Source organism: Cannabis sativa, chromosome 3 (assembly GCF_029168945.1).
Source record: "Cannabis sativa cultivar Pink pepper isolate KNU-18-1 chromosome 3, ASM2916894v1, whole genome shotgun sequence".
NCBI classification, from domain to species: Eukaryota; Viridiplantae; Streptophyta; class Magnoliopsida; order Rosales; family Cannabaceae; genus Cannabis; species Cannabis sativa.
Genome location: NC_083603.1, coordinates 54228933 through 54255058, shown reverse-complemented (window position 1 = coordinate 54255058; position 26126 = coordinate 54228933). Strand labels below are relative to the sequence as shown.

The 26126-nt window shown below is 33.6% G+C and overlaps 1 protein-coding gene and 1 pseudogene across 1 annotated transcript; both read left to right on the top strand.

The window, feature by feature from the left end:
• Positions 1–15545: 15545 nt before the first annotated feature.
• LOC115710430 (uncharacterized) lies at positions 15546–16363 on the top strand. The gene is made up of 2 exons (XM_030638793.2): positions 15546–15679; positions 16045–16363. Exons 1-2 carry the CDS (start codon positions 15546–15548, stop codon positions 16361–16363), a joined length of 453 nt encoding a protein of 150 aa, XP_030494653.1.
• A 4734-nt stretch (positions 16364–21097) lies between these two features.
• Positions 21098–25495, top strand: LOC115708667 (uncharacterized; annotated as a pseudogene).
• The last annotated feature ends 631 nt before the right edge of the window (positions 25496–26126 follow it).

Below are 26126 nucleotides of genomic sequence, written 5' to 3'. Positions count from 1 at the left end.
CTAATTTCCTGTCTCGGTTAACAAATCAAGTACATACTTCCTTTAAGATAGAAAAATACCTTGTTTACTCTAAGTGACTTCAACTCCTAAGAAAGAGCACCTCTAAATCCTTCGTGTGAAACTGGGTATGAATGAAAGATTTAAGGGATGAGATGCCTCTAGTATCATTTACAGTAATAATGACGTCATCCACATACACAATTAACAAGATGATACCGGCAGTTGATCTCTTATAGAACACAAAATAATCTAACTTACTTTTCAACAAACCAAATTTGTCAACCTGACTAAATTTATCAAACCAAGCACGAGGACTTTATTTAAAACCACATAAAGACTTGCGAAGACGAAAAACTCACCCTAACTCCACCTGAGCAACAAACCCAAGAGGTTGCTCCATATACACTTTTTTCCTCAAGATCTCCATGAAGAAAAGTATTTGTAATATCAAGCTGATGCAAAGGTCAATTATGAGTAGCTGCCATGGAAATGAACAGTTGAATATATGTAAGTTTAGAAACAAGAGAAAAAGTATCACAATAGTCCACTCTATAGTTTTGAGCATAACCCTTGGCAACAAGACGAGCCTTTAAGCAAGCAATTGTTCCATCTAGATTGACTTTAACCGTAAAGACCCATTTCGATGATGTGGAAAGAAGACATGCATTAGATTTACCTAAATCAATAATTGCAGTGATAGAAGGAGATGAAGACTTGAGTGATTCCTGGTACCTTGAGAACTTGGCAATTCATCCATAGAAATAATAATCGATTTGTCAGATGTATCACTAGTGTATGCAATATTAGCATAGTGTTTTTGTTGATTTTTAAACTATAGCTTCTTACACTTGAACTTGGTGTGGCTTGGTTTATGACAATAGTTACCCATAATGCCTCCATAACCAGTGCTCGATTGTTAGGTCCTTGTGAATTGCCTCCTTTGTAACTACTTGGAGTAGAGTTTTTCCATGGTGCTATGACTAGCAAAAGCACTATTAACAGAAATAGATGGAGTAGTTTCTGTTCGAAGAATGCGGCTAAAAATATCCTGTAAATAGGAGACATCAGAGCTGGAAATAACTTGTGACTTTGCATAGTCAAATTCAGATGAGAGTCCTACTAGAAAGCTCATGGTAGCTATCTGCTGTCACTGGTGCTATTGAATCTTCACATCAACACTAAAAGGAAAGAAAACATTAAGCCCATTGTATGTCCTCTTAAATGCTATCAAGTAGTTCATAAGAGACTCATCTTATTTCTTTGCATGATAAAAGGCTTTACCAACATCATACATACGAGATAGATTTTCTTTTCTAGAATACAAAAACTCTAAGTAATCCATTAGTTCTTTAACCAATTCACAATGATTAATCAAACTATTTACCTCATTATCAATAGAATTCTAATTTGAAGAAACAAGTGAGCATCCTTATAGCCACACTTTTCTTGAATCGTCTTTTTCTTTCGGAGGATCATCCATTAAGTGATCATATTTTTCAATACTCCTTAGATAAAGTCGAATCGTCTTACTTCATTCCAAATAATTCGAATCAATCAATTTATGGTAGGTGATTTTATACATCACGGGAACCATGTCAGAAACAACCACCGGTTTTTTGGATCTAATTTTGTCTCTGCCATAACCTCAAAAATAAATATCGAAAGAGACAAGATAGAAGCAAACAACGAAGAGTAAGTAAAGCACACCAAAATACAAAGAAGGGTGAAATACCAAACGACAACCTGAGACAGATGGGAGTATGCTTGAGACAAAAAAAGAACTGGAGAAGATTCACCGTCAAAATCCCAGTCACACGCACCTCCACATGCCAGCGCGTGGGGTAGATAGCAGTAAATAGGGGTGAAATTCAGTCAGTTACGGTCGGTTTTTACCTGCTGCCAGACCGACCAGGCGATTACGGTGTAATTGTTCACAAAACCGTAATCGACCGTTAACATCAAAAAACCGACCGTAATCGACCGTGGTTATAAACGGTTTGAACTTAAGAAGGTCCATTAAATTGGATTTAATGGTTTTTTTTTTACAGGAAAAAATTTTACAGAAAAAAAAGAATAGAGGAAAAAAAATACAATAGATAGAGATATATCAATTTGGGGGTTCACTAGCAGAAAAAAGTTTAGCTCAAACCCTTTGTTTTCTTATGATTTTGGTTCCCATCAGACAGCAAGCAGCCACCACCAGTGACTCTTCCTTCTTTTTTTGATTTTGAGTTTAGTTGGTAGTATATAATGAAACCCAGTAATTATATGAGAGAGAGAGAGAGAGAGAGAGAGAGAGAGAGAGAGAGAGAGATAAATGTAGTGTGGTAGTGTGAGTGGTAGTGTGGTACGAGAGACGGAGAGAGAAAGATTAATATTGAAATTGAATTATTGATTGTGAGTGGTGGTGAGTAATGAGGTGTGAGAGGTGAGGAGAAAGGAGTCACTGTGATTGATAGGTTAAATCAATGACTTTTTATTTATTTTATTAATAATTTAATATTTTTTTAAAAAAAAAACTTTTTAAAATTGTTAATTCTGACAAAAACTTTTTTAAAAAGTAACGATTATATATATAAATAAAAAAAGTTTAATATATAATATATTATATATAAAAATGTTAGATAGATTGGTATGTTAAATTAAACGGTCGGTTACGATTATAACCGCCAGCCTATTAGCAAAACCGTAACCGACCGTCATTTACAGCGGTGTGGTCGGTTTTTTTCAAACAGTTTCGGTTATGATGTGGTGCCATTTTTTTGGTTTTTTAACAGTCGGTTTACTGGTCGGTGTCAGTTTTGCGGTTTGAATGTTCACCCCTAAAAACAGGCAGCACATCAGCCACATGCGTGAGGAAATCGGTGACCGGACGTTGGGGTTTGGCAGATTAGCAATCAGGCAATCTTTCTGAGTGGGCGATGAGAACAAATGATCACTCTAAATATGGTTTCTAAAAAAATAACCCTTTAAAAGTGAAATAAAATGAAATCCCAATTTCTGATGAATTCTAATTTAAAATTTTGAATCCCCAATCCCAAAGTTGGCTTTGATACCATGTAAAATAGGATGAATGAATTGTGTATTTTGTTAAATAAATCAGCATGTATTTATATACAAAGCTAAAGAGACTAAATAAGAAACTAGAGTAATTATAATTTTAATTTCTACAACTAATACACAACGAATATATTATAATGATATAATTAAATAAGTTAGAAAGGGTGCCGTAAGGGAAATTTGAATTAATATACTTACATTATCCTATAATTTTTCCCCTAAACTTATACTTAACATAATTAGTTATATATGACACTTTTTTTGTTTTCCCCATAATACCCTCCCCAATTACATCTACCCACTACAATCCATTTTTCTCATCAATTTCACATGACCCCTCCCCACCTGAAAGCCTATCTTCCACAACCAGCAAAGTTTTTTTTTTCTTCTCTTCACTCATTAATACACTAGAAGCTACAACCTTCCACACTACAAGCCACCGCACTAATCCACCACATTAGAATCTAGAACACACTACAAGCTCCATCAATGGGTAAGTAATTAATTTTTTTTTTAAATCTTGTTTGTTGTTGTTATATTTAATTAAGAATGTTGTGTTTGTTGCTTGATCTGTGGATTGTTGCTGTTATTTTACTATTTTTTCTGTTATAATGTTTGCTACATGTGAAAACTGGAATTTTGCTGGTTTCTGTATTTTTTTCGTCGGGCCCGATGGGGTCCGATGCTGGCCCGATGGGGGCCCAATGTTGGGAAAAATTTTGTTGGCAGGGGTGATGGTCCGATGGTCCATCAAATGGGTCCACTGGTCGGACCCCCATCGGACCTGATGGCTTTTTTTATTTTTTTTTTATTTTTTGGACCCTGGGTCCGATGCTCCCCATATGGGTCCGATGGTCGGACCAATCGGACCCGATTGGTTTTTGGATTTTTTTTTTTTAAAAAAAAAATTTTTGAAGGAGGGTCTGATGCTCCTCCATGGGGCCCGATGGTCGGACCAATCGGAGCCGATGCAATTTTCAATTTTTTTTATTTTTTTAATTAATTAATTATTATTATTTATTATTGTATGATTAATTTATTTTGTATTGATTTATTAATATTTGTGTTATTAATTATTCTTTTATTAATAATTATTAGTTATTAATTATTATTTTAGTTAATGTTTTAAGAATTATTTTATTTTTTTTAGTTATTTTATTATTAATTATCAATTATTAATTATTATTATAATTATTAATTATTGTTTTATTTTTTTAATAATAATTGTTTTATTATTAATAATTAATTATGAATTATTATTAATTATTGTTATATTTTTTATGGTTTTAGTAATAATTATTAATTATATTTTATTATCAATTAATAATTATTTTTTATTATTAATTATTGTTTTATTATGAATTATTAATTATTGTTTTATTTTTCATTTTTTTTATTAATAATTATTTTATTATTAGTTATTAATTATGAATTGTTATTAATAATTATTTTATTATCAATTAATTATTATTGTGTTGTTATTAATGATTAATTAAGATTTTTTTTTGTGAGATTTTTGTTGTAAATTATAACTGTGTTTTTTTGAATGTATGTGGCAGGTTCAACAGTTAATGCGTGTGTTATGTATAATGGTGTTTGGGAGCTTGATGGTAGAGATTGAGTTTATAAACAGGGCAAAAATTTGACATTTAACATTGATCCAAACCTAAGCTACTCAGGTTTGGTCGATGTTTTGTACGAAGAACTAGATGTCGACAAAGTGGAGTATGACTTGAAATTGGAAGTAAATTACAAGTACAGGAAAGGCTATGAGTATCGCCCTGAAGTTATTGGAAATGATAAGCGTGCAAGGTACTTTTTATCTACACTTGCGAAGAAGCCAGATGAATTTACTCCTTTGTTTGTGACTTTGTTAAAGAAGAATGTTTGCGTCGATCCTAGTCCCACACCAAGTTCTGTTAAGGATAATCGTAGCGAGGTTGGGAATTTTGTTTCAGAAACAAATCCAGAGGTGTTGGTTGTGGATGTATTACCTGAATTAAACACTATGATGCCGAGTGCTGATATTGTAGTACAAATGTCGTTCATCGATGGTTTTTTTAATGGTCCAGACCCTGAATGTTATGTTGAGGGCAATGATGGCGTAAGAGACGAACAAGGTACAGAGGCCCCTGCTGTTGTACCTTTGAACTTGACTCCACTATCGTACCAAATACCACCGAGGCCACCGACACGGAAAAGCATGCCCTGTAGAGAAAATTGCCAAACACCTGGTACTAGTAGTAGTTGTCCAGGCGAAACCAGTAATGCTAGAGGAACTACTGACAGTACAGGTCCTAATAATGGTAGAGAGACCAATGATATTAGTGGTCCTACTGATGCTTGAGGGACCAATGTGACTGGATGGAGCGATCCATTTTCTTCTTTGACAAGTTACGGTAAATTCAAGGAGAAAATGTATACAAGAGAAGACATTGAGGATCATAGTCATTATATATCTACGGGTGGCACACTAAGCGGGGAGTTACATGTGGGAAAGTTTTTTAGAGACAAAGAGCATTTAAAGATGGTTGTTGGCCTGTATACAATGAAGAAAGGGTTTGACTACTACGTTAGGAAGTCCGGTACTGATATTTGGTACGTCACATGTAAGGATACAGATTGTGGGTGGAGATTAAGAGCGAAGAAGAACGTACTTTCTAACATGTTTGAGGCGAGTACATTTCATAATGTACATACATGTTCCCTTGATCTTCGAGGAAAAGATAACCGTCAAGCATCACCTTTAATAGTTGCTGTTGGGTTTTCTGCCCTAAATAAAACTCATTTCAATATAATCAGATTTACTTATTAATATAGATCAGAAATAACATTTAATGTTGCATGGTTCACATGATTTATTTCATGATTATATGTACATAATGTATAAATTCATCTGAAACCCTTTTCACATACTTGATCCTGTTTATTGTGCTGTCAACACATTGGAAAGTAAACATGACTATGTGAATAAAGATTCCTAGATTTATCAGACATAGGATTTTACTGATATGATAATATACAACAGAGTTTACTTGCATTTGGAGAAATGCTATGTTCTTTCCAGAACATTGGTTAAAGTAAAGCTCAGGTTGGATGCATGGAGTATGCATCGGAAGGGACCGATATTGAACTTTGACTTAGATTTATTAAACTTAACGTAATATCTATTCAAGTCAATATCTCCTAGTTGATCCTAGATCAAATGATCTTAATCCTGTTATGATTAGGTTCAATCTCAAGAGGCTATTCGTGTTCTTTGATTTGTTAGTTAAGCCTACTTTTAGGTCAGGGTGATACGCACATTTTGGGAACACAGTAGTGCAATTGAGTGGGAGCGGTAACATAAATATGGAATCTATAGCTTCTATCTGGCGAATAGTAAGTAAAGGATGATCTCCTTCGAGCTTGACCAAACGAAAATAAATGGTGGAGATCTCATTTCACATAAGCTGAAATATCATTTATACGGGGTTAAGTGTTTTAAGGATTAAATACATTGTAGGGTGTAACGGTAATCTAATCCCTTTACAATATAGATCATTCATATAGAGGATCATTGATCAAATTAGGATTATAACAACGGATAACTAATGATGTGTCTATATGGTGGAACATATAGAGCATTCTATATACTGAGAGTGCAATTCTAAGTTCTATGCGTGGATTCAACGAAGAATTAAAATAAGTCAGTGAATTTAGGTTATAAATTCTTGATCTGCTTATTGGAAGCTCGGTTATATAGACCCATGGTCCCCCCACTAGTTGAGATAATATTGCTTGTAAGACTCATATAATTGGTTTTGATTAATCAATTATAATTCTCAAATTAGACTATGTCTATTTGTGAATTTTTCACTAAGTAAGGGCAAAATTGTAAAGAAAGAGTTTATAGGGGCAAATTTGTTAATTATGATACTTTGTATGGTTCAATTAATAAATATGATAAATGACAATATTATTTAATAATTATTTATAGTTATTAAATAGTTAGAATTGACATTTAAATGGTTGAATTTAAAAATTGGCGTTTTTGAGAAAATCAGATGCAGAAAAGATAAAACTGCAAAATTGCAAAAAGTGGGGCCCAAATCCACATGTATAGGGCCGGCCACTTTTGTAGGGTTTTACCTCTGATATTTTCATTATTTTAATGTCAAATAATTCAAACCTAACCCTAGTGGAATGCTATAAATAGATAGTGAAGGCTTCAGGAAAATTACACTTTTCATTCAGAAAAAACTGAGCCTCTCTCTCTATTCTTGGCCGACCACTCTCTCTCTCTCTCTTCTTCCTTGAAATTTCGAAATTCTTAGTGATTAGAGTAGTTCTCACACACAGCAAGTGATACCTCAATCATAGTGAGGAAGATCGTGAAGAAAGACTTTCAGCAAGAAGGAGTTTCAACACTAAAGAAGGAGAGAAAGAGATCCAGGTTCAGATATTGATAATGCTCTGCTACAGAAAGGAATCAAGGGCTAGATATCTGAACGGAAGGAGTCATATTATTCCGCTGCACCCAATGTAAGGTTTCTAATACTTTATATGTGTTTATTTCATCGTTTTAGAAAGTTCATATTTAGGGTGTTAATCAACATACTTGTGAGTAGATCTAAGATCCTGGTAAATAATTTCCAACAGTTGCCCATCTAATTAAGGATAAGTTCGCAACTAACGGATCGGATCACTTGGCCTCTGATATAAGAAAAAGTATGCACAAGGATTACAGGATCCAAATGAGTTATGAAAAGGCATGGAGGTGCAGAGAGAAGGCACTACACCTAGCTCGGGGTACACCTGAAGATTCGTACTCGAAATTACCTAGTTACTTGAACATGCTACATTTGAGAAATCCAGGTACCATCACGGAGTTTGTGGTAAAAGATGGTCGCTTCAAGTATTGTTTCTTCTCTCTGGGTCCTTCTATTCGGGGGTTTAGGTTTTATCGACCTGTTGTATGCGTTGATGGGTCTTTCTTGAAGACTAGGTATGCTGGGCAAATGTTGTGTGCAGTGGCTTTGGATGCATGGAGTCATATCTTTCTGGTAGCTTTTGCTATAGTTGACAGTGAAAACCACAATTCCTGGACCTATTTTATGAGAAAATTGAAAGAAACAATTGGTGATGTTTAGAACTTAGCTTTTGTTTCGGATAGGCATCAAAGCATTGTTCGTGCTTTGGGTATCGTGTTCCCTGATGCACACCACGGTGCATGCTACCACCACATTATTATGAACGTCAACCATAAGTTCAAGACTGACGTCTTCACGAATCACATTTGCACGTGTGTCTACATGTATTTAAGATCAGAGTTTCACAGAGAATTTGAGAACATTCGGGTCATGAATCCTGCGGTTGCACAATATCTTGAGGAAATTAGATTTGAAAAATGGGTCCGGTCGTACTTTCCAGGGGTACGTTACAATGTAATGACGAGCAACTGGGCTGAGAGCTTCAACAACACAACTAAGGATGCAAGAGGCTTCCCGATCACTGCTGCTGTAGCATTCCTGAGGTCCAAAGTCCAGAAGTGGTTTGCTTCACGAAAAGAAAAAGCTGACAAGTGGACGAAACCCCTAGCACCAGAAATGGAGGAGGACTTGACATTGCATTTTGAAAAAGGTCGGTATTTGAACGTTGACTCATGCGGGCCTTACACGTTGCAGGTTCACCCTGGAGGAACAGTTATGACCGGTGGCGTAGTGGACTGGCAGGAACATACTTGCACTTGCGGCTTGTTCCAGTGCATGAAGTTTCCTTGTCCACATGCATGTGCTGCATCTCAAGAGCGAAGTATTAGCGCGTACACATTATGCTCGCCATATTACACGACTGAATATTGGAGGAGGACATATGAAGGAACAATTATGCCAGTTGGTGACGAGGATGATTGGGAATTGCCTGATGAGATCAAGAACATGATAGTTGGAGTGCCTGTTGAGAAGCAACCAGTAGGGCGACCCAAGAAGCAAAAGGTTGGAAGAATTAAGAACAACCGAACTGCTTGTAACGGTGAAAGGATTATCAAATCACGAAATTGTAGCAAGTGCGGTGCCAAGGGGCACAACAGAAGCACTTGCAACTACCGAGGTTAAAAATATTATTTTAGTTTATTTGTATCGTGATGTGTTGGACTATTATGTATTGTTATTGAATTAATGTTGGACTATTTTAAACATTAGAATTTGTGATATTTTATGTTTACATAATTATTATAATTTGTTGCATGAAAGAAAGGCGTAAAATTTGTATGAACTCTTAAAAAAACATAAACATACCAATAAAAAACCAGTTACATTGTTATCTTAATAAATACCAAATAAAAAAAAACACATTTGTTCATGCTAAATTCTGGTAAAACAAATCTACACACCACCGCTTTCTAAATTTCTTCATATTGTCATCGTGCACATTATCAAACGTAGTCTCTAGCATACTATGCTCGATGTGCTCTATCATATACATCTCGCAGTCACCGCTGTATGAGACAATAAAAAGTAAATAAATAAAAGTATGGAAATTAAATTCAAGTTAAATAACAAAAAAATCAATTGTAATTAAGTTACCTTGACTTTGTCTGTCGAACAACGCCCCGGTCCATGACTTTTGAAGTGAAATTTCTAACCTAGCTCTCTGAGGCGGTAAGTTGAGGCACGAGGATCATGTCATGAGTCTCGAATAGGCCAGCCTGCAGCATCAAAGTTGGTAGTAATTTTTCCCACATTGTCAGGTGACTCTTGAATTCATTCGGGGAAATCGATCTGAGGCTCGAGTCAAATATGTTCAACAACCAATGATCCAGATCTACCTCTAGCGTCACCCAATGTCGCGCCCTATCGAAGTGGAGGGCCATATATATTCTCTCCTTATTCTTCCAACTGGCCAAGAATTGACCTTCATCCCCTCGAATCAAATCTAATATGCCCTCATCCCACTGATAGTTAGCCTGGTCATCACCCGCAGCTTCCCACCGAGCAATAACTCCTGCTGGGAAAATACACGGCATGATGACACATCTATTTGGGTAGACCTCTGGATAAAAGTGTTGTCGCCTCCTCATCAAATGGAATGCCGCATCCAAATGCTAAAACATGGAAATTAAATATGTCAGAGATTAAATAAAAAGAGTTAGATAAAGTCTTTAAAAGCAAAAGAAGTAAAAAAGTCTTAAAAACTTACATCGTTCCTAAGCCATATCCTCGAAGTATGTAGTTCAAGGAACCAAGATGAATCGTATCGACCGGTGAAGCACTCTCTCAGGTACTTGTTCCCAATCTGGCCAAGTACCCAACTGTGAAAAGTCCTGAGCAGCTTCCGATCAACCACTCTAAGTGGGTCCGCATTCACGAGTGTCGAAGTAGCCCTAGACTTCTTCTTCATTTCAGTGTACTCAGCGAACCACCTAGGCCGCCTTCTCTTCCTCCAGTTCTCCATGAGTTCTGGAGCTGTCTCTAACACCTGCACCTCAGAATCCTGAGTATCCCCGATGCTGGTGATATTCCTCTTCTCAGGTGTACAGAACATGTCATCATCATCCGGTTTGTAATCATTTAGGAGAATGAAGTCATCTTCCGGTGACTGAGCCTCCTCTTCTTGTTGTGGCTGTGGCTGTGGCTGTGAATCTGCTGCTGGCCTTCCAAGATCTTGCAGGAGTGTCATTATGGTCTTCAACTGATCCATAATCGCTGTTTGTCCTCTTAGCAGAGCGGCTTGCCCTTCCCTCAAAGCAATCTGCCCCCTCTCCACAGTCTCCAACCTTGCCAAAATGGCAGGGTATACTGGATCGCGAGCCTCTGAGGTGCTGGGAATAGAAGCTGACGGGGGAATGGGAGGATCTTGTGATGCTGCAGATGGGTCAACACCACACTCATGTGGAACTGAAGCTGCAGATGGGTCAACACCAGACCCATCAGGAACTGAAGCTAGAGATGGGTCAGCATCAGACCCATCTGGAACTACAGGCGGTGCACGTGGTGGAGATGGTGGAGGTGGTGTAGAGTCTTTAAATATTCAGGCTGCCTCCGCTCGTTCTTCCAATGTGGAGGCAAGCTTTTCGGCCTGGCTTCGCAAAGCATCCTGTGTTGGTTGCCCATCCTCACCCAACACAAGTTCCTCCAAGTCAACAAATAACGGAGGCTGACCCCCGGTTATGTAACTCACAAACTCAACCTCATTTGGCCGAGGACATAACATGGAGTACACTGTCAACTGAAAAATATAACAAATATATTAATATAATATATGGAAATTAACATGAATTCAACATCAAACTTACATTTTTAGCAAATAATCTGGTCACTTCATCCTTCCCGAGTGTAGTGTTTGGCTTACTCTCCCAGTTGACCATTCTCGGAAAGCGATGCGACCTCCTCACTGCATACTCGTTGCCCAACTGTAAGATGGCCTCGTATGCCCCATACTGCAACGATGCAGTATAGCCGTAGGCTGAGTATTTTGCCTCCTTCTGAGTGACTCCCTTCTCAATCTTTTTCAACATCTTATTCTTCACATCCAAGTAGTCCTTGTTACAAGTTTCCATCAGCTTGGTGTAAGAAATCTTTCCCCAGGGGTACTCGTAGAAGAATGGAAGGTTATCAACCATTCTTATCACAAAAGGAGGAACGGCAGTCTTCTCCTCCTTACCAGTGAGGACGCCCATAACAAACAAGGCCATCCCCAACTTGTAGACATCATCAGCTTATGTGCAGCTCTCAAAAACTCTGCGCAGTTGGCCGAAGCTGATCGAATGACTACCGTTGAAATATTCCACAATCAACTGGTCAGAACTTCCTTTTTCTTTGATGTCTTCCTCAGTAGGGCTGGGCAACAAGTTTAACCCGGTGACCAAGCCGAACTCCACCATGCCAAATCTACATCTCTTCCTTCCCACATAGAAATGCACCTCGTCCGGCTTGTCAGATTTTATTTTGTGAAGCATCAACTGATGAAAAAATGCTCCTGAAAATTGAATGGGCTCTCTCTCGAAAAACTGTTTGAAAGGGGATTCCCTCACCCTGTCCCATAGGTTGAATTCTTCAAATTTAGCCTTAATCTTCGAGTAGTAGTAACTACCCCCGCGCCATGTGACACGTCCTGTGTAATGGTCCGACATTGGAATTATTAGATGTGCAGTTCCCTGAAAAAAAAAACAGTAATTAATAATTAATAATAAAACTATAACCAATAATTAATAAAACAATAAAAAATAAAAAATAATTCATAATTAATAATTAAACAATAATCAATAAAACAATAAAAATTAAAAAAATAATTAATAATTTATACTAAAACAATAATTCATAATTAATAAAACAATAATAGATAAAACAATAATTAATAATTAATAAAACAATAAAAAATAAAACAATAAAAAATAATACAATAATTAATAATAAAACAATAATTAATAAAACAATAATCAATAAATAATAAAAAACAATAATAAATAATTAATAAAAAAAACAATAATTAATAAAACAATAAAAATTAATAATTAATAATAAAACAATTATTAATAAATAATAAAAATTAATAATTAATAATTAATAATTAGTAAAAAAAAGTAATAATTAATAACACAATACAAATTAATACAATAATTAATAATTAATAATAAAACATTAATTAATAATTAATAAAAAAAACAATAATTAATAAAACAATAACAATAATACAATAATTAATTAATAATAAAAAATACAATAATTAATTATTAATAATAAAACAATAATTAATTAAACAATACTTAATAAATCAATACAAATAAAATAATACATAAAACAATTGCTAAATCATTAATATTTAAAAAAAAAAAACGAGAAAAAAAACAGCTCGGGTCCGATGGGTCCGATTGGCCCGATAAGGTACCCATCGGACCCATCGGACATCACACAATCGGCCCATACAGAACACACATCGTACCCGAGCCAAAGGGAACCATCGGACCCTATAATCGTACCATCAGACCCGAGCCAAAGGGACCCATCGGACCGAGCTTCTTCCCCAGATCCGAATGGCCAATCTCACAACACAGTCCCATTTTCACCATTTTCACAGTCGGAATCCGATTTTCACGGATCTGAATCCCATTTTCACATCAAAATTCTTAAATCTAACCAATAATATTTCACAAACAATCCCAAACAAAATAAATCTTTAAACCCTTTCTAAAAAAAACAAAAAAAAAAACCACATACCTTCGACATTTTCGGAGCTGGTCGGGGTTGCGAGTTGGTCGGGTTGAGTGTTCGTTGGGGTTCAGCTTCGACGACGGAGTGGTCGTGGTTGAACGTTCGTCGGGGTTGAGCTGGGCTGTGTAACTACTGTCGGCTGAGATGGGTTTTTTCTTGGTTGGTTCGGCTGAGAGAGAGGAAGAGAGAGGAAGAGAGAGGTTGATGGTTTGACATGAGAGGGGGTAGTTTAGGAAAATTAGTAAAGTGGTCATATATGACCAATTTTAATAACTTTGCATTTAGGGGAAAAATTATAGGGTAATGTAAGTATATTAATTCAAATTTCCCTGCCATAAATGTATTTGATAAGTTTGCATATGTTAAAAGTTCTATAACTGATGTAGATAAACAAAATACACAATAAAGATCTATCGTAGTAAAGTGTGTACGAGTTAAAAATGCCCTTAAAGGTGAAAACTTCATGATCAAGTTCAAATTGGCCAAGGAGAGTGTTGGATTATCTCTAACTAGAACTAGTCCCACGTGTTCATCCAAGATCATGTATTATATTCTTGGTAGTTAGTTAGTTAGGTTCTTTAGTTATTTTTCTGTTATTCTGTTAAGTTTGTTACTTGGTTCTCTCAGGCCATGTTGGCTGTAAATACTTGTTCTCCCATACATTTGTATTAGAATTGAGATTGTTAGAGTGAGAGAGTAGAGAGAGAACAGATAAGAAAAAAAGAGAGAAAGAACAGTTTGTGAACTCTGTGTATGTATACAATAGAGTGCTTGGGACACTTGCTAGTGTTTGTTAGGGTTTATGCTCTAAAAGTAGGGATATTTAGTTAAATAACCCTCTTTCAAAACCATTTTTGCTAAATAACCTTCTTATAAAATTATTTTAATTTTTTAATTCTTTTTATTAACTAATAAAGTAAATAACTAATATACCTACCTAAACAGAACCTAAACCTCAGCCCTAATCCCCACGTTTCTTCTTCTTCTTTTGTTTATTTTTTTGATCTCTTCTTCTCTTCTTCATCTTTTCATCTCAACCAACCCCAATAATAAGCTCAATTAGTATTTTGTCTTCTATTCACCTCACTATTTCTTTTTAAGAGTTTTTTTTTTCATAAATTCATCTCCATCTCTTCTCCTTAAATTTATCATTTACTCTCTTAAAGTCCCTAAAAATAAAACCCTAATTTGTAATCAATCCAACCTCCATATATAAAACTCAAGAAATTTTTTTAGTTTAATCACCATTCTAGTAAGTTTATTATATATATTTTCTAATTTATATAAATATATCATATTATATATGTATATATACTCAAATAATACAATATATATATATATACATATTTTTTATACAAACAATCATATACATATTCATGAGCATCATTCTCTATTTCAATTAGTGTAAAACAAATAGAATTTAAATTCAGATTTTGTTCATTCTTTTTTATGTTAAATTTAAACTTAAATTCTTTTTTGTGTTAAATTTAACGTTAAGTTTTGGCTTGGTTGGATTTTGGTTCTCTAATTTATGTATTTTTTTTTTTTTGAAGAAATCTCATTTTATTTGTTTTGTTATCTAAATTTAAATAAATACACCACTACATTAATATCACATTTTTTTATGAATTAAAGGTTAAATTAAAGATTATATTGTGTTTTTTTAGGCAAGAGTGATGTTTTCTCATTTTTGCACCAATTGACTTTTATGCATATTTACTTATAATTAGGATTTTTCAGGTTGTGCAATCGCTCAATCATCCAAGCTAACATACTATATTTTGGTAATTTAATGGCACTAAGCAAAAGACCAAGTATTATATATCCAAAACAACCAATCCAACGACAGTTGATTTTGAACGAACCAACTCCTCCCGCATACACAACAATAACTCAATCAAATAATGAGGTAAATGGGTAGAACTTCACCAAATATGTTTGAGATTTTCAAAGTCTATTTGATATATTATATAACTTGATTAGTGTTAGTAGAGATCCAACATAAATGGTCGAGATTATAATCTCGACTGCTTTTAGTAGAGCTCGACCAATGTAGTCTCAAAAGTCTTGAAATATTAGTGTATAGCTCGACTATAGGGAGTAGAGCTCGACCATTCATGGTTGAGATGTAGTCTCCACATTCTTGTAATGTTAGTATAAAGCTCAACTATCTTGAGTTGAGCTCAATTGTTTGTGGGTAAAGCTTGACTATTATGTTTGTACTCGATTAATATAATATTACCTCTTTTTATTTAAATTAGTCAATGGGAAGTTTTGAAGAACAATCTGAAACAAATGGAGAAGAAAAATCAGAATCAAGTGGACAAGAAGAAACAGAATCGGATGGAAAAGAAGAAACATAATCAGATGGAGAAGAACAAGCAGAATTGGATGGAGAAGAACAAGCAGAATCTAATGGAGATGAACAAGTAGAATCCGATGAAGAAGAGCAAGAAGAATCTGATGGACAAGAACAATTAGAGCCTTCCTCAGTGTCACGAGACAAAACACATCTGGTATTTTTTGAATTTGTTCACTTTATTTTATCATTATTTTTCTTATGTTATTTAGATAGTAGAAATATTATGTTTAATTTATTGCAGGTGGAAAAAATTTCTTAATTGGTGCCTATATTAAAGGAAAATGAACATTTTGAGTGAAAAATAAGTATAAAAAGTCGGATGGACGATATCACAAGGCACATTAATGATGTACTAAAGAATGACCCGACTCACTTAAAATTGCTCAAAGAATCTTTGTTTGGCCACTTTCTCTATATTTTTGACTACTATAGACATTTTAGCCAAGTGATGTGGCTATTACTCATTCAAGAAGCAGATTGTTACAGAGATTCAGAGATGTGGTTTGTTGTGAATGGGATACCAATCCAATTCTCATTGATGGAGTATGCATTAATATCTGGACTGAAATGCTCAAAGTACGCTAAAGGTTGGAAATCTCAAGCTGAGTCAAAATTATTCAAAGATAGACACTTTCGTGAAAGACCTTCATGCATTCTCATTGACGACTTAAAGACCAAATTAAAACAATTGTCTGACAAAACCAAAAGAAAAAATCATGGAAGAAGAATGAAGTTAACAATGAAATATTAAAGATGGCTTCACTCTTGTTTGTCTCTGGAGTCTTAATGCATGGAGACAAAAAACAAGCTAACATCGATCCAAAACTATTGGGATTGGTTGATGATTTGGAAATGTTCAACAAATTCCCTTGGGAGACTCATTCGTATGAGTATACGTTAAAGCAACTCCGAAAGCCACTAAAATAAAAAGCAATATCAGTGCATGAGAAAGCACAGACGATGTCCACGTTCACCTATTCAGGCTTCCCTCTTCCATTAGCAGTAAGTAAATTTCCCTAAGTAAAGTACAAGAATATTGAAATACCTTATTAATAATTTCTCTTATTTGTGTGTGTAGATTTTAGTGTATGAATGTATCCCAGCAGTGGCGAACAAGTATGTAGAGCTTAGAGATCACATTAACAATTCAGTGCCGAGAATTTGCCAATGGAGGACAACTTGGAAGTGTAAGAAAAGTCCCTCTTACAGTGGTGTAGTAGAGGCTTTAGGTGATTCAAAGGTTAGAATCTTATTTATTATTAATATTTAGTTTTCCTTTTATTTACTTTATATTTATATATATTAATAATTTTGTGTTCAGGATATAAAAAGTATTCTTTCACCTACTATTAGGAAAAAAAATGCCACACATGCAAGGCCTCATTCATATCTCTGAATCAAAGTCAAACAACTTGATTGATATATTAACATCTGTGTTGGAGTCTGGAGGCACAATTAATTGGATCGATGATACTGATAGACATGAGAATTGTGGTAATGTCGATGTTAGAATTGAAGAACAACACGTTATTACAAATGAAGAACATCCCTCTAGTCAAGCTACAGAAGTTGGTAACACAATTCATGTTCAACCTATGAGTGAAGCCACAAGAGATGATCTTTCAGTGGTCACCCCAGGTTATTCTCACATCCATATGTCAAACCCATCCACAATGTATGGACCAGAAGCGAGACAAAGTGAAAAAGTGGATTGGTGCACTATCAAGGCCTTACATTTGCTTATACGTGTACAACGTTCTTACTTTTTTAGTGAGGTATATGACATATGATTTTATGATCTCTTATATATTTAAGACTTACATTTGCTTATACGTGTGCAATGTTATTACTTTTTTACAGCATGTTGATGATGCTCTGTTTGGGATTAGAAAGCGACAACATTTGTATCAAGATGTGATCGCACAAGATGCAATCATTTTAGATGAAAAATTTCCTCAATTGGTGACCATCAACTTCAAATCTAACCCTGACATAATTGATAATGAGTTAAGTCGATACATTTCAGGCGAATCACCTCATTTTTGGGGCAAGAATTGGAAAGGCGCAAAAAAATTGTATATGACTTTAAACATAAAGGACCATCATTGGGTTACAGTTAAAGCAGACATACAAACACTAGAGTTGATTGTATATGATTGCAGTATTGGAGCGACCACATCAAAAGAATTGGATGATTTGATGTTGCCACTTCAGACGATCATCCCAATTATGCTTCGTGAATCTTTACAATTTCAGTAGATAGCACAATGCCTTAGTAATCCATGGACATATAAACGATTAATTGATGTTCCACAAAATTCAACGTAAGTATATTTATAAGTCTATTCATACATGCTTTCTTAATCAATATTTATTTCAAACATATATGTATTATTGATTTCAAAAATTTCTTATAACAGGGGAGATTGTGCGGTGTACGCAATTAACTTCATTGAGTTCGACATGGCTGGTCTTAGCTTTGAAAGTCTATCAGATGATAGAATGGCATTCTACAGAAGGAAGATGGCAGTAGATATTTTTTGTCAACAATGGGACCCTTAGTAATTTGTGTTTAGTTGTTTACTAATCTTTTGTTCAATGTTTACAAATCTCGACCTATACAGTTGAGCTCTACTTATCAGATGAACGATAACTTGAATTTCGTTTAGTATTTACAAATCTCAACCACATACAGCTAATGATAATTGAACAATTTACTAATCTTTTGTTTAGTGTTTACAAATCTTGACCATTAAAAGTTGGACTTTACTAATGAAAATTGAACTCTTTAGAAATCTCGACCATATACAGTCGAGCTCTACTCATACAGTTGAGCTATATTATTTATAATGATCGAGCTCTACACATTATAGTCGAGCTATATGATTAAGTATGATCGAGTTTTCATATTTACTTTAAACAAAATTATATATTTTGTAATTGTTATAATTTATATTGCCACATTCTCTACTAATAAATAAAATTAATAATAATCTCGATGATTTAATCTATTTAAGAAAAAAATTGTGTTTCTAGAATATTATTGTGACATTTCATATTTACTTTAGACAAAACTATATATTTTGTAATTGATATAATCTCTATTGCCACATTCTCTACTAATAAATAAAATTAATAATAATCTCGATGATTTAATCTATTTAAGAAAAAAAATTGTGTTTCTAGAATATTATTGTGACATTTCATATTTACTTTAGACAAAACTATATGTTTTGTAAATGTTATAATTTATATTGTCACATTCTCTACTAATAAATAAAATTAATAATAATCTCGATGATTTAATTTATTTAAGAAAAAAAATGTGTCTCTAGAATATTATTGTGACATTTTATATTTACTTTAGACAAAACTATATATTTTGTAAATATTATAATTTCTATTGCTACATTTTTTACATTTCATTATAATTTTAATCTATTTACAAAATGGTATAATTTCTATTGTCAATTCTAACATTTGCAAAATTTGATCAATATAAAAATTAATGTGATTAATTATTATGAATCCCAACTATGATGGTCGAGCTCTACTAATTACAGTAGAGTCATATAATTACAATTTTTACTAATCTCAACCACATATAGTCGAGCTCGACTGCTCTCAGTTGAGCCATTTTTTGAAATTTTGATTAATAATTATAAATCTCAACCATATATAGTCGAGCTCCATGTTTTTCAGTCGTGCCCTATCAATCACTTATAGTAGAGCTCAACTAACGTCAGTTGAGCCATTTCCTGAAATTATATTTTATAATTATAAATCTCAACCATAAATTGTCGAGCTCAACTATTGTCAGTGGAGCCCTCTGTTCAAAGTCTGATAAATATATAAAAATCTCAACGACATATGGTCAGGTTAACTCAAACCAATCGAGTTCTAATTAAAGCAAACACACGAAAATACTAAAATATTCAAATACATTGATATAAATTAATTAACCGTAGTAATTTGAAATAAGCATATCCATAAAAAAAATTAAAATTTAGAAGTTGTGGCTCTTAGGGGGCATGTCTTCTTGGAGAGACCAGACTTTCCACATAATCCACACCTTTGAATCCATTTTTTGTCATTTCCAATTGATGGGATTCTATTCATTTTTCTTCTACCACGCTTGATTGGGACATTTGGAGGAATCACCTCATCTTTATTCTTGAATTCTTGACCAATCGCCAAATTCGACCCATCTGCGAAACTAAATGTATCTTCACTTATGAGTTGATTTTATTGGTCTAAGTGCTCCAACGGATAGTCAAATGGGTCAATGTGATTTTCAGTCATCAATTCTTCCTGTGAATGGCTTGGAGTTGGAGATGATCCTATTGTGCTTTTGTTAAGATGATCTGAAAATTCACAATCGAGATTAACACCACTTTCACCTGGTGCAGAAGCAATATCATAAACATTTTCTTCAAAGTAGAATTCACGATCAAAGTAGTTGTCTACTAAGGGTTGCTCAATTTCTTTTGTGCAACTTTCAATATCCTTTTCACCTCTGTCTTTTTTTTATAAGCTCCACACGTAATGTAGTTCTCTGATTATTCTCTCCACAGTCCAAAAGATAAGCTGCAAGACATTCATCCCCTCGTAAAATAAGTGGCGGCATGTTGTCTCTAAGTGTTACGGGTAAGTAACTTATTTTTAATTCGATGTCATTTTGATTGGCTCCAATCTTCTTATACAATTTATCCAATAACATCTCAAATGTAGTGCTCGAATCATCGACAATTATAAATATAACTTTCTTATTTTTTAGCGACCACTTATATGACCCATGTTCACCCTTTCACTCCCCATCGTACTGAACACAGATTACTATTCGAGTCATTCCTGTATGAAAAATAGATGGTTGACATTAAAAAATAGTTAAAATATATTGATGTTAAAATTATAATTAACAAGTTCAATTTTTAACTAAATTTAATTAAGTGTTATCAACGTGTCCATCAAAAAGTTTAACAACAATTGAGTACTAACACTATCTTGACCATGTTTGGTCGAGCTAGTTGAGCTCTATTAGAATGATCATATCTATTGAATGTCACTCTTTTAGCAAACATCGATGAAAAAGTTTAACAATTAAAAATATAAATCGGGATCAAATCTAGTTGAATTCTACCGTTATGTCTATCATCTCGACCGACAACAGTCGAGCTCTACTAAAACTGTAATCTCAACTAACATAGTCGAGCTCTACTAAAATCACCATCTCAACTGACATAGTCGAGCTCAACCATTAATAGTCGAGCCTTCTGCGATTCATCTTCAACCTTGGGTTCACTTCGCAAAAATGGGATTTTCAACTTAAAAACTACAAAATAATAGTAATATGGTTAGTATGATATTTTTATTGTTGTTTCTATCATATATATATATATATATGAAAAAACAAGAATCAAGCTAAAAAAATACAATTTTTATTATTTTTTTACATTCAAAATAAAAAATTAAAAACTTAGGGTTCATTCACTTACCTCTTGAATGTAATTGTTCTTTTGACAACAATGTTGATCTATCCACAGATTTGAAGAGATTGCGTAAGATTTTGAGAGATTTTTAAAAAAATAGAGGAAGACATGAAAGCACCATGTGAAGGGAGAGAGGTTTTTTTTTTTTTTTTTTTTTTAATTTTTTTTTATGATATTTTATTTTTAATTAAAAATAAATATAAAATAATAAAAGGTATTATTGAGATATAAAAGTTTCATTTTAAAAGAGAAAGTTAGTGTATAAACCAGTTGAGAGACCATCAAAAGCAGAGCATTCAGCACAATTACTAATCTTCTTCCAAACTAGTGCAATTCCATCCATCCATGGAGTTGGGAAGCTCTTCTCTTTCTTTTAATACTTATCTCATCTCTGGTTTTACTCCAAGGCCCAATGAGTCTTCAACCCTCTTTCTTCTTCCTCTTTCTTTTAAACCTTCTTCTTTGTCTTTAGCTCGGAGTCAGAACCCTTTTCGTTTCAAAGCCATCGCCACCCAAAAGGTGTTTTTTTTTTTTTTATTTACATTTGTGTTTGTATATTAATTTTTCGTATTTTCTATATAATTTTTTTTTTTTCTGGTGTGGGTTTTGGTTATTTTAATGATTCAGACTGTAAAGAACATGTCCAGAGACTTGGAGTATTCGACTTTGACAGCTCTATCGCCTTTGGATGGTCAGTATTGGGGTAAAGTCAAGGACTTGGCTCCTTATATGAGCGAATATGCTCTTATTTACTACAGGATTCTGGTTGAGGTTTGAGTTTCTCAACTTTGCTCTTTTATAAGTTTCATGGAATTTCATTCAAGAAAAGTTAGGAAAGAAACCATTGTTGCTAAAATATAGAAGTGTTTGTTGATAAGCCTTATTGGTTACTGGTTTGTTCAGTTAGCTTTTATTGAATATTAGCTTAGTTTTACGCTCTCTGATGCTTATAGTGTAGAAATATATTTAGTTCTGGTTAATTGCTCTGTTGATTAGTGAATTTCATACTTGATCATCTTTCCTATGTGGGTTTATATTGGAATATTCATTTAAATTATGGTAGCACTCTTATCTCAGGTCCAATGGTTGATAAAACTTTCACAAATTCCAGGAGTGGAAGACGTCCCTAGCTTTAGTAATGATGCTAGGTCTTTTTTGCAAGGAATTATTGATGGATTTACTGTAGATGATGCTTTGGAGATAAAAAAGATTGAGAGAATGACAAACCATGATGTCAAAGCAGTGGAATATTTTTTGAAATAGAAATGCCAGTCACATCCCGAGATTGCAAAGGTTTGGGATTCTTTAGTAGATTCTACTACTAGCACTGAACTAGCTTTTTTATCAAAAAAACTATTGTTGTATTTATATAAATATGATTTTGAATGTTTTTGATATTATCTAACTATTGATTTTCGCCTTGAAGGTGCTTGAATTTTTTCACTTTTGATATCAAAAATCTTGCTCATGCATTGATGTTGAAGGAAGCTTTGGACAATACCATATTACCTGTTATTGATGATTTAATAGAGGCAATAGGTCAAATGGCCAAGGACAATGCCCATATTTCCATGCTTTCTCGCACCCACGGGCAGGTAAAAGCTATTTCTTTAAAGTATTAAACTGATTATTCACTTGCTACTTTGAAAGTTTTATAGGGTTATATCTGTGAATGTGAAGTATGACAAATACTTGTCGATGCATTTTTCTTACTTATGTCATATCTTATTGTATGGTTAATATCAACACCTTTTCATTTGCAAACTATAGCCAGCTTCACCAACAACTTTGGAGAAAGAAATGGCCATATTTGCTGTTAGGTTAAGTAGAGAAAAAAGGGATATTTCTCAGGTTGAGATAATGGGGAAGTTCGCTGGTGCTGTTGGTAATTACAATGCCCATCTTGTTGCGTATCATGCTATTCATTGGCCTCAGATTGATGAGGAGTTTGTAACGTCTCTTGGATTGAGTTTTAATGCGTATATTAGTCAGGTTTGTTTCTTTTCACTTTTTGAGCTAATTTTAAATTTATTAACAATTTGTAGTGTTCATAGATTGTGGATATTAGTAGAAATGTTAAATACTTAAGTTTTATGCATTAAAGGTTGTGTTGGTGTTATAATGCATGTTTAGAATGCTCTGATGTATATTCATTTAATTTTTTGCCTTTGCAGATTAAGTCACACGATTACATGGCAAAATTGTTTCATGCAATTTACCGACTGAACAATATATATTGATTGATTACGACCGAGATATATGGGGTTACATATCATGGGGTTACTTTAAACAGGTGAGTATTTTTATGTAAATGTACATCAACCAACAAATTGTTTTTTCGCTGTCAAGAAAATTTATTTTTTGTATTCAAATCTTGAGCAGATAACTATGCCTCACAAAGTGAACCCAATTGATATTGAAAATAGTGAAGGCAATCTTGGTGTAGCTAATGGAACAATGTCTCACTTGAGTACAAAGTTTCCCATCTCTCGGTTTCAGGTAAAGTGACTCCAATTTCTGTTTTAAACTCTTTCTTTCCTTTTAGTGTTCATAAAACAAGGTTTATCTTCTTGCTCTTTTGATAGTTTTAGTACATTATTATTCACTACTAGCAATGACTTTTTTTTAATAGCAAGTGGTAATTTGAAACACTGATGGTGGATGTATGAATTTAAATTCATTAAAAATTTGCTAAGTACAACAAGGTGGAAGGGAGGAGCAATTTGTAATTTATGTGGAACTGTTATTTTGGGTCTTATACTGGTTGGTGGTAGACTTGATTTAATTTTGGCTGTACTAATTTCTCTACTATATTGTCGTACTTTGCAGCGTGACTTAACTGATTCAACAACTATGAGAAATATGGGTGTTGGATTGGGACACTCACTTCTTGCCTATAAAAGCACGCTGCAACGAATTACAAAACTTCAGGTATGTACTAACTTCTACAATGTTAGTGTTGATTTAATCGTCATCGAAATGATTTAAATGCTTAGCTATAATAATATTTCTGTGATGATTGATTTGGAGTAACTAAGTAAAGTGAACTCATCTTTTCACCATACTCTAATACACTGTCACTTGAGGTTACCAAATTTAGGGACTTGGCTTTTGCATACTGTATTATAATCAACAAACTGTGAAGGCTCCATTTTTATGCTTTTTCAACCAAAGAAAAACTGACAAAATTGCATCTACACGGGGAATATAAATCTGATAAATTTTCTTGCAATTTAGGTGAATGGTGCTCACTTGAGTGAGAACTTAGACAATTGTTGGGAGGTGCTTGCAGAACCCATCCAAACTATAAGTACATCTTTTGTTTATTTGTAATAATTTTGTTTCTTCATCTCTAATGGTTTAACTTCCATCTATTAAATATTCTAGGGTTATTATTAATGATTAGCCCCATTAAGGTTACTGTGGGAACCGTACTAGTTTTGATGTTAGGTGGCCTTTTGGGATTTGAGTAATTAGTCAAAATTGACCATTTTATGATGCCACTTTGTAAAATGACTTTCTTTTGATAATGTTTTTGCAAAATGGCCTCTTTTTGGAATCTAAACAAAGTACCCATCAAGGGTGTTACTGGGTACCATACTAGTTTTGATGTTAGGAGCTTTCTGTAGAACAAGTAGTGAAAATTGACCATTTCATAATGTTATAGTGTTTTGCAAAATGGTCTCTTTGTGGAATCTAGACGGGGTGTTGAGAATTTTCGATAGGTGGTCTGGAATTATCTATTGGGTGTCAGAGAATCTCCAACAGGATGTTGGGTGTCTTGAAGACCATTTTGCAAAACATTATGTAAACAAGGTTATTGTGTGAAGTAACTATGAAAAGAATTGTTGATTGATGTTTTTTCTATTATTCGAATGAAATATGTCAGGATTTACTCTTGAAATGCAATTTTTTTTATTAGATAATGCGAAGATAAGATACGGTGTTCTGGAACCCTATGAAAAGCTTAAGGAACTTACTAGAGGGCGATCAGTTAACAAGGAAAGTATAAGAGAGTTTATTGAAGGTTTGGAGTTAACTAATCAAGCAAAGACAGAGTTATTGAAGCTAACCCCACACAGCTATATTGGAGTAGTTGTTGATTTGGCACTAACTACGAAGAAAGCTGTGAAATTGGTCAATGAAAAGTGTTAGGAATCCAGTACTATAATTTTTATTTGTAGTTTATTTATTTATTTTAGGGGTCACATATTTTTTTTTCTTCACTAGTCGATGTAGCGGGCTTCATGCCCCTTTTTCTTCTCCTCATAGAAGATAAGAGAGAGAAGAAGAAAGAAACAGTTTTAGAACATTTTTTTTGATATAGAAATAATTATAGATATTTACTGTTTTGGGGTCTTTTATTGTAAGGTTTAACTTAGGCGTGTTCATCCAATCCAATTCGCATTATTTTGTTATAGTGCATCCGATTCGCACTAAGTGCGGATTTCATTTTTTAGATCCAATCCGCACAATACTCAAATCCGATCTAATCTAGTCCGCAAAAGTACAGATTGGATCGGTTATTTTGGATTGGTTACTTTTTAATATTAAATTATTTAATATTTATGAAAAAAAATATATTTTTTTTTCACATAACTAACAATAAAATAAAACACATTATTGTTATTTTATGTTTCTAATAACAAATTAAAATAAATAAAATAACAAATAACAAATTCAAAGGAAAAAATTATATGTATAAAGAAATGTTTAATTTTATTTTAAATTGTATGTAGAAAATAAAAATTATATATAAGAATGGAATATATATGCCATCTATTAAGTTTTGAAATATAATTGTATTATATGTATTAGATTTTTAAATTACTATTTTTTACATTAAAATATTATTTGTATATATAATTTTTTTTATAAATATGTGTGGATTGGATTGAATCGGTTACTTTTACATGTCAATCAACATCCAATCCGCACAAGTGCAGATATCCGCATTTTGCGAATTGAATTGGATTGAATTGTGCGATTTGGATTGACTATTTTATAAACACCTTTAGTTTAACT

What these genes read in the sequence shown, in the direction of transcription:
- LOC115710430 (XM_030638793.2), top strand. Translation starts at nt 15,546, where the DNA reads ATGGAGAAGAAAAATCAGAATCAAGTGGACAAGAAGAAACAGAATCGG. An exon ending in AATCTAATGGAGATGAACAA is followed by an intron (nt 15,680 to 16,044) that starts GTAGAATCCGAT and finishes TGACTACTATAG; the next exon opens with ACATTTTAGCCAAGTGATGT.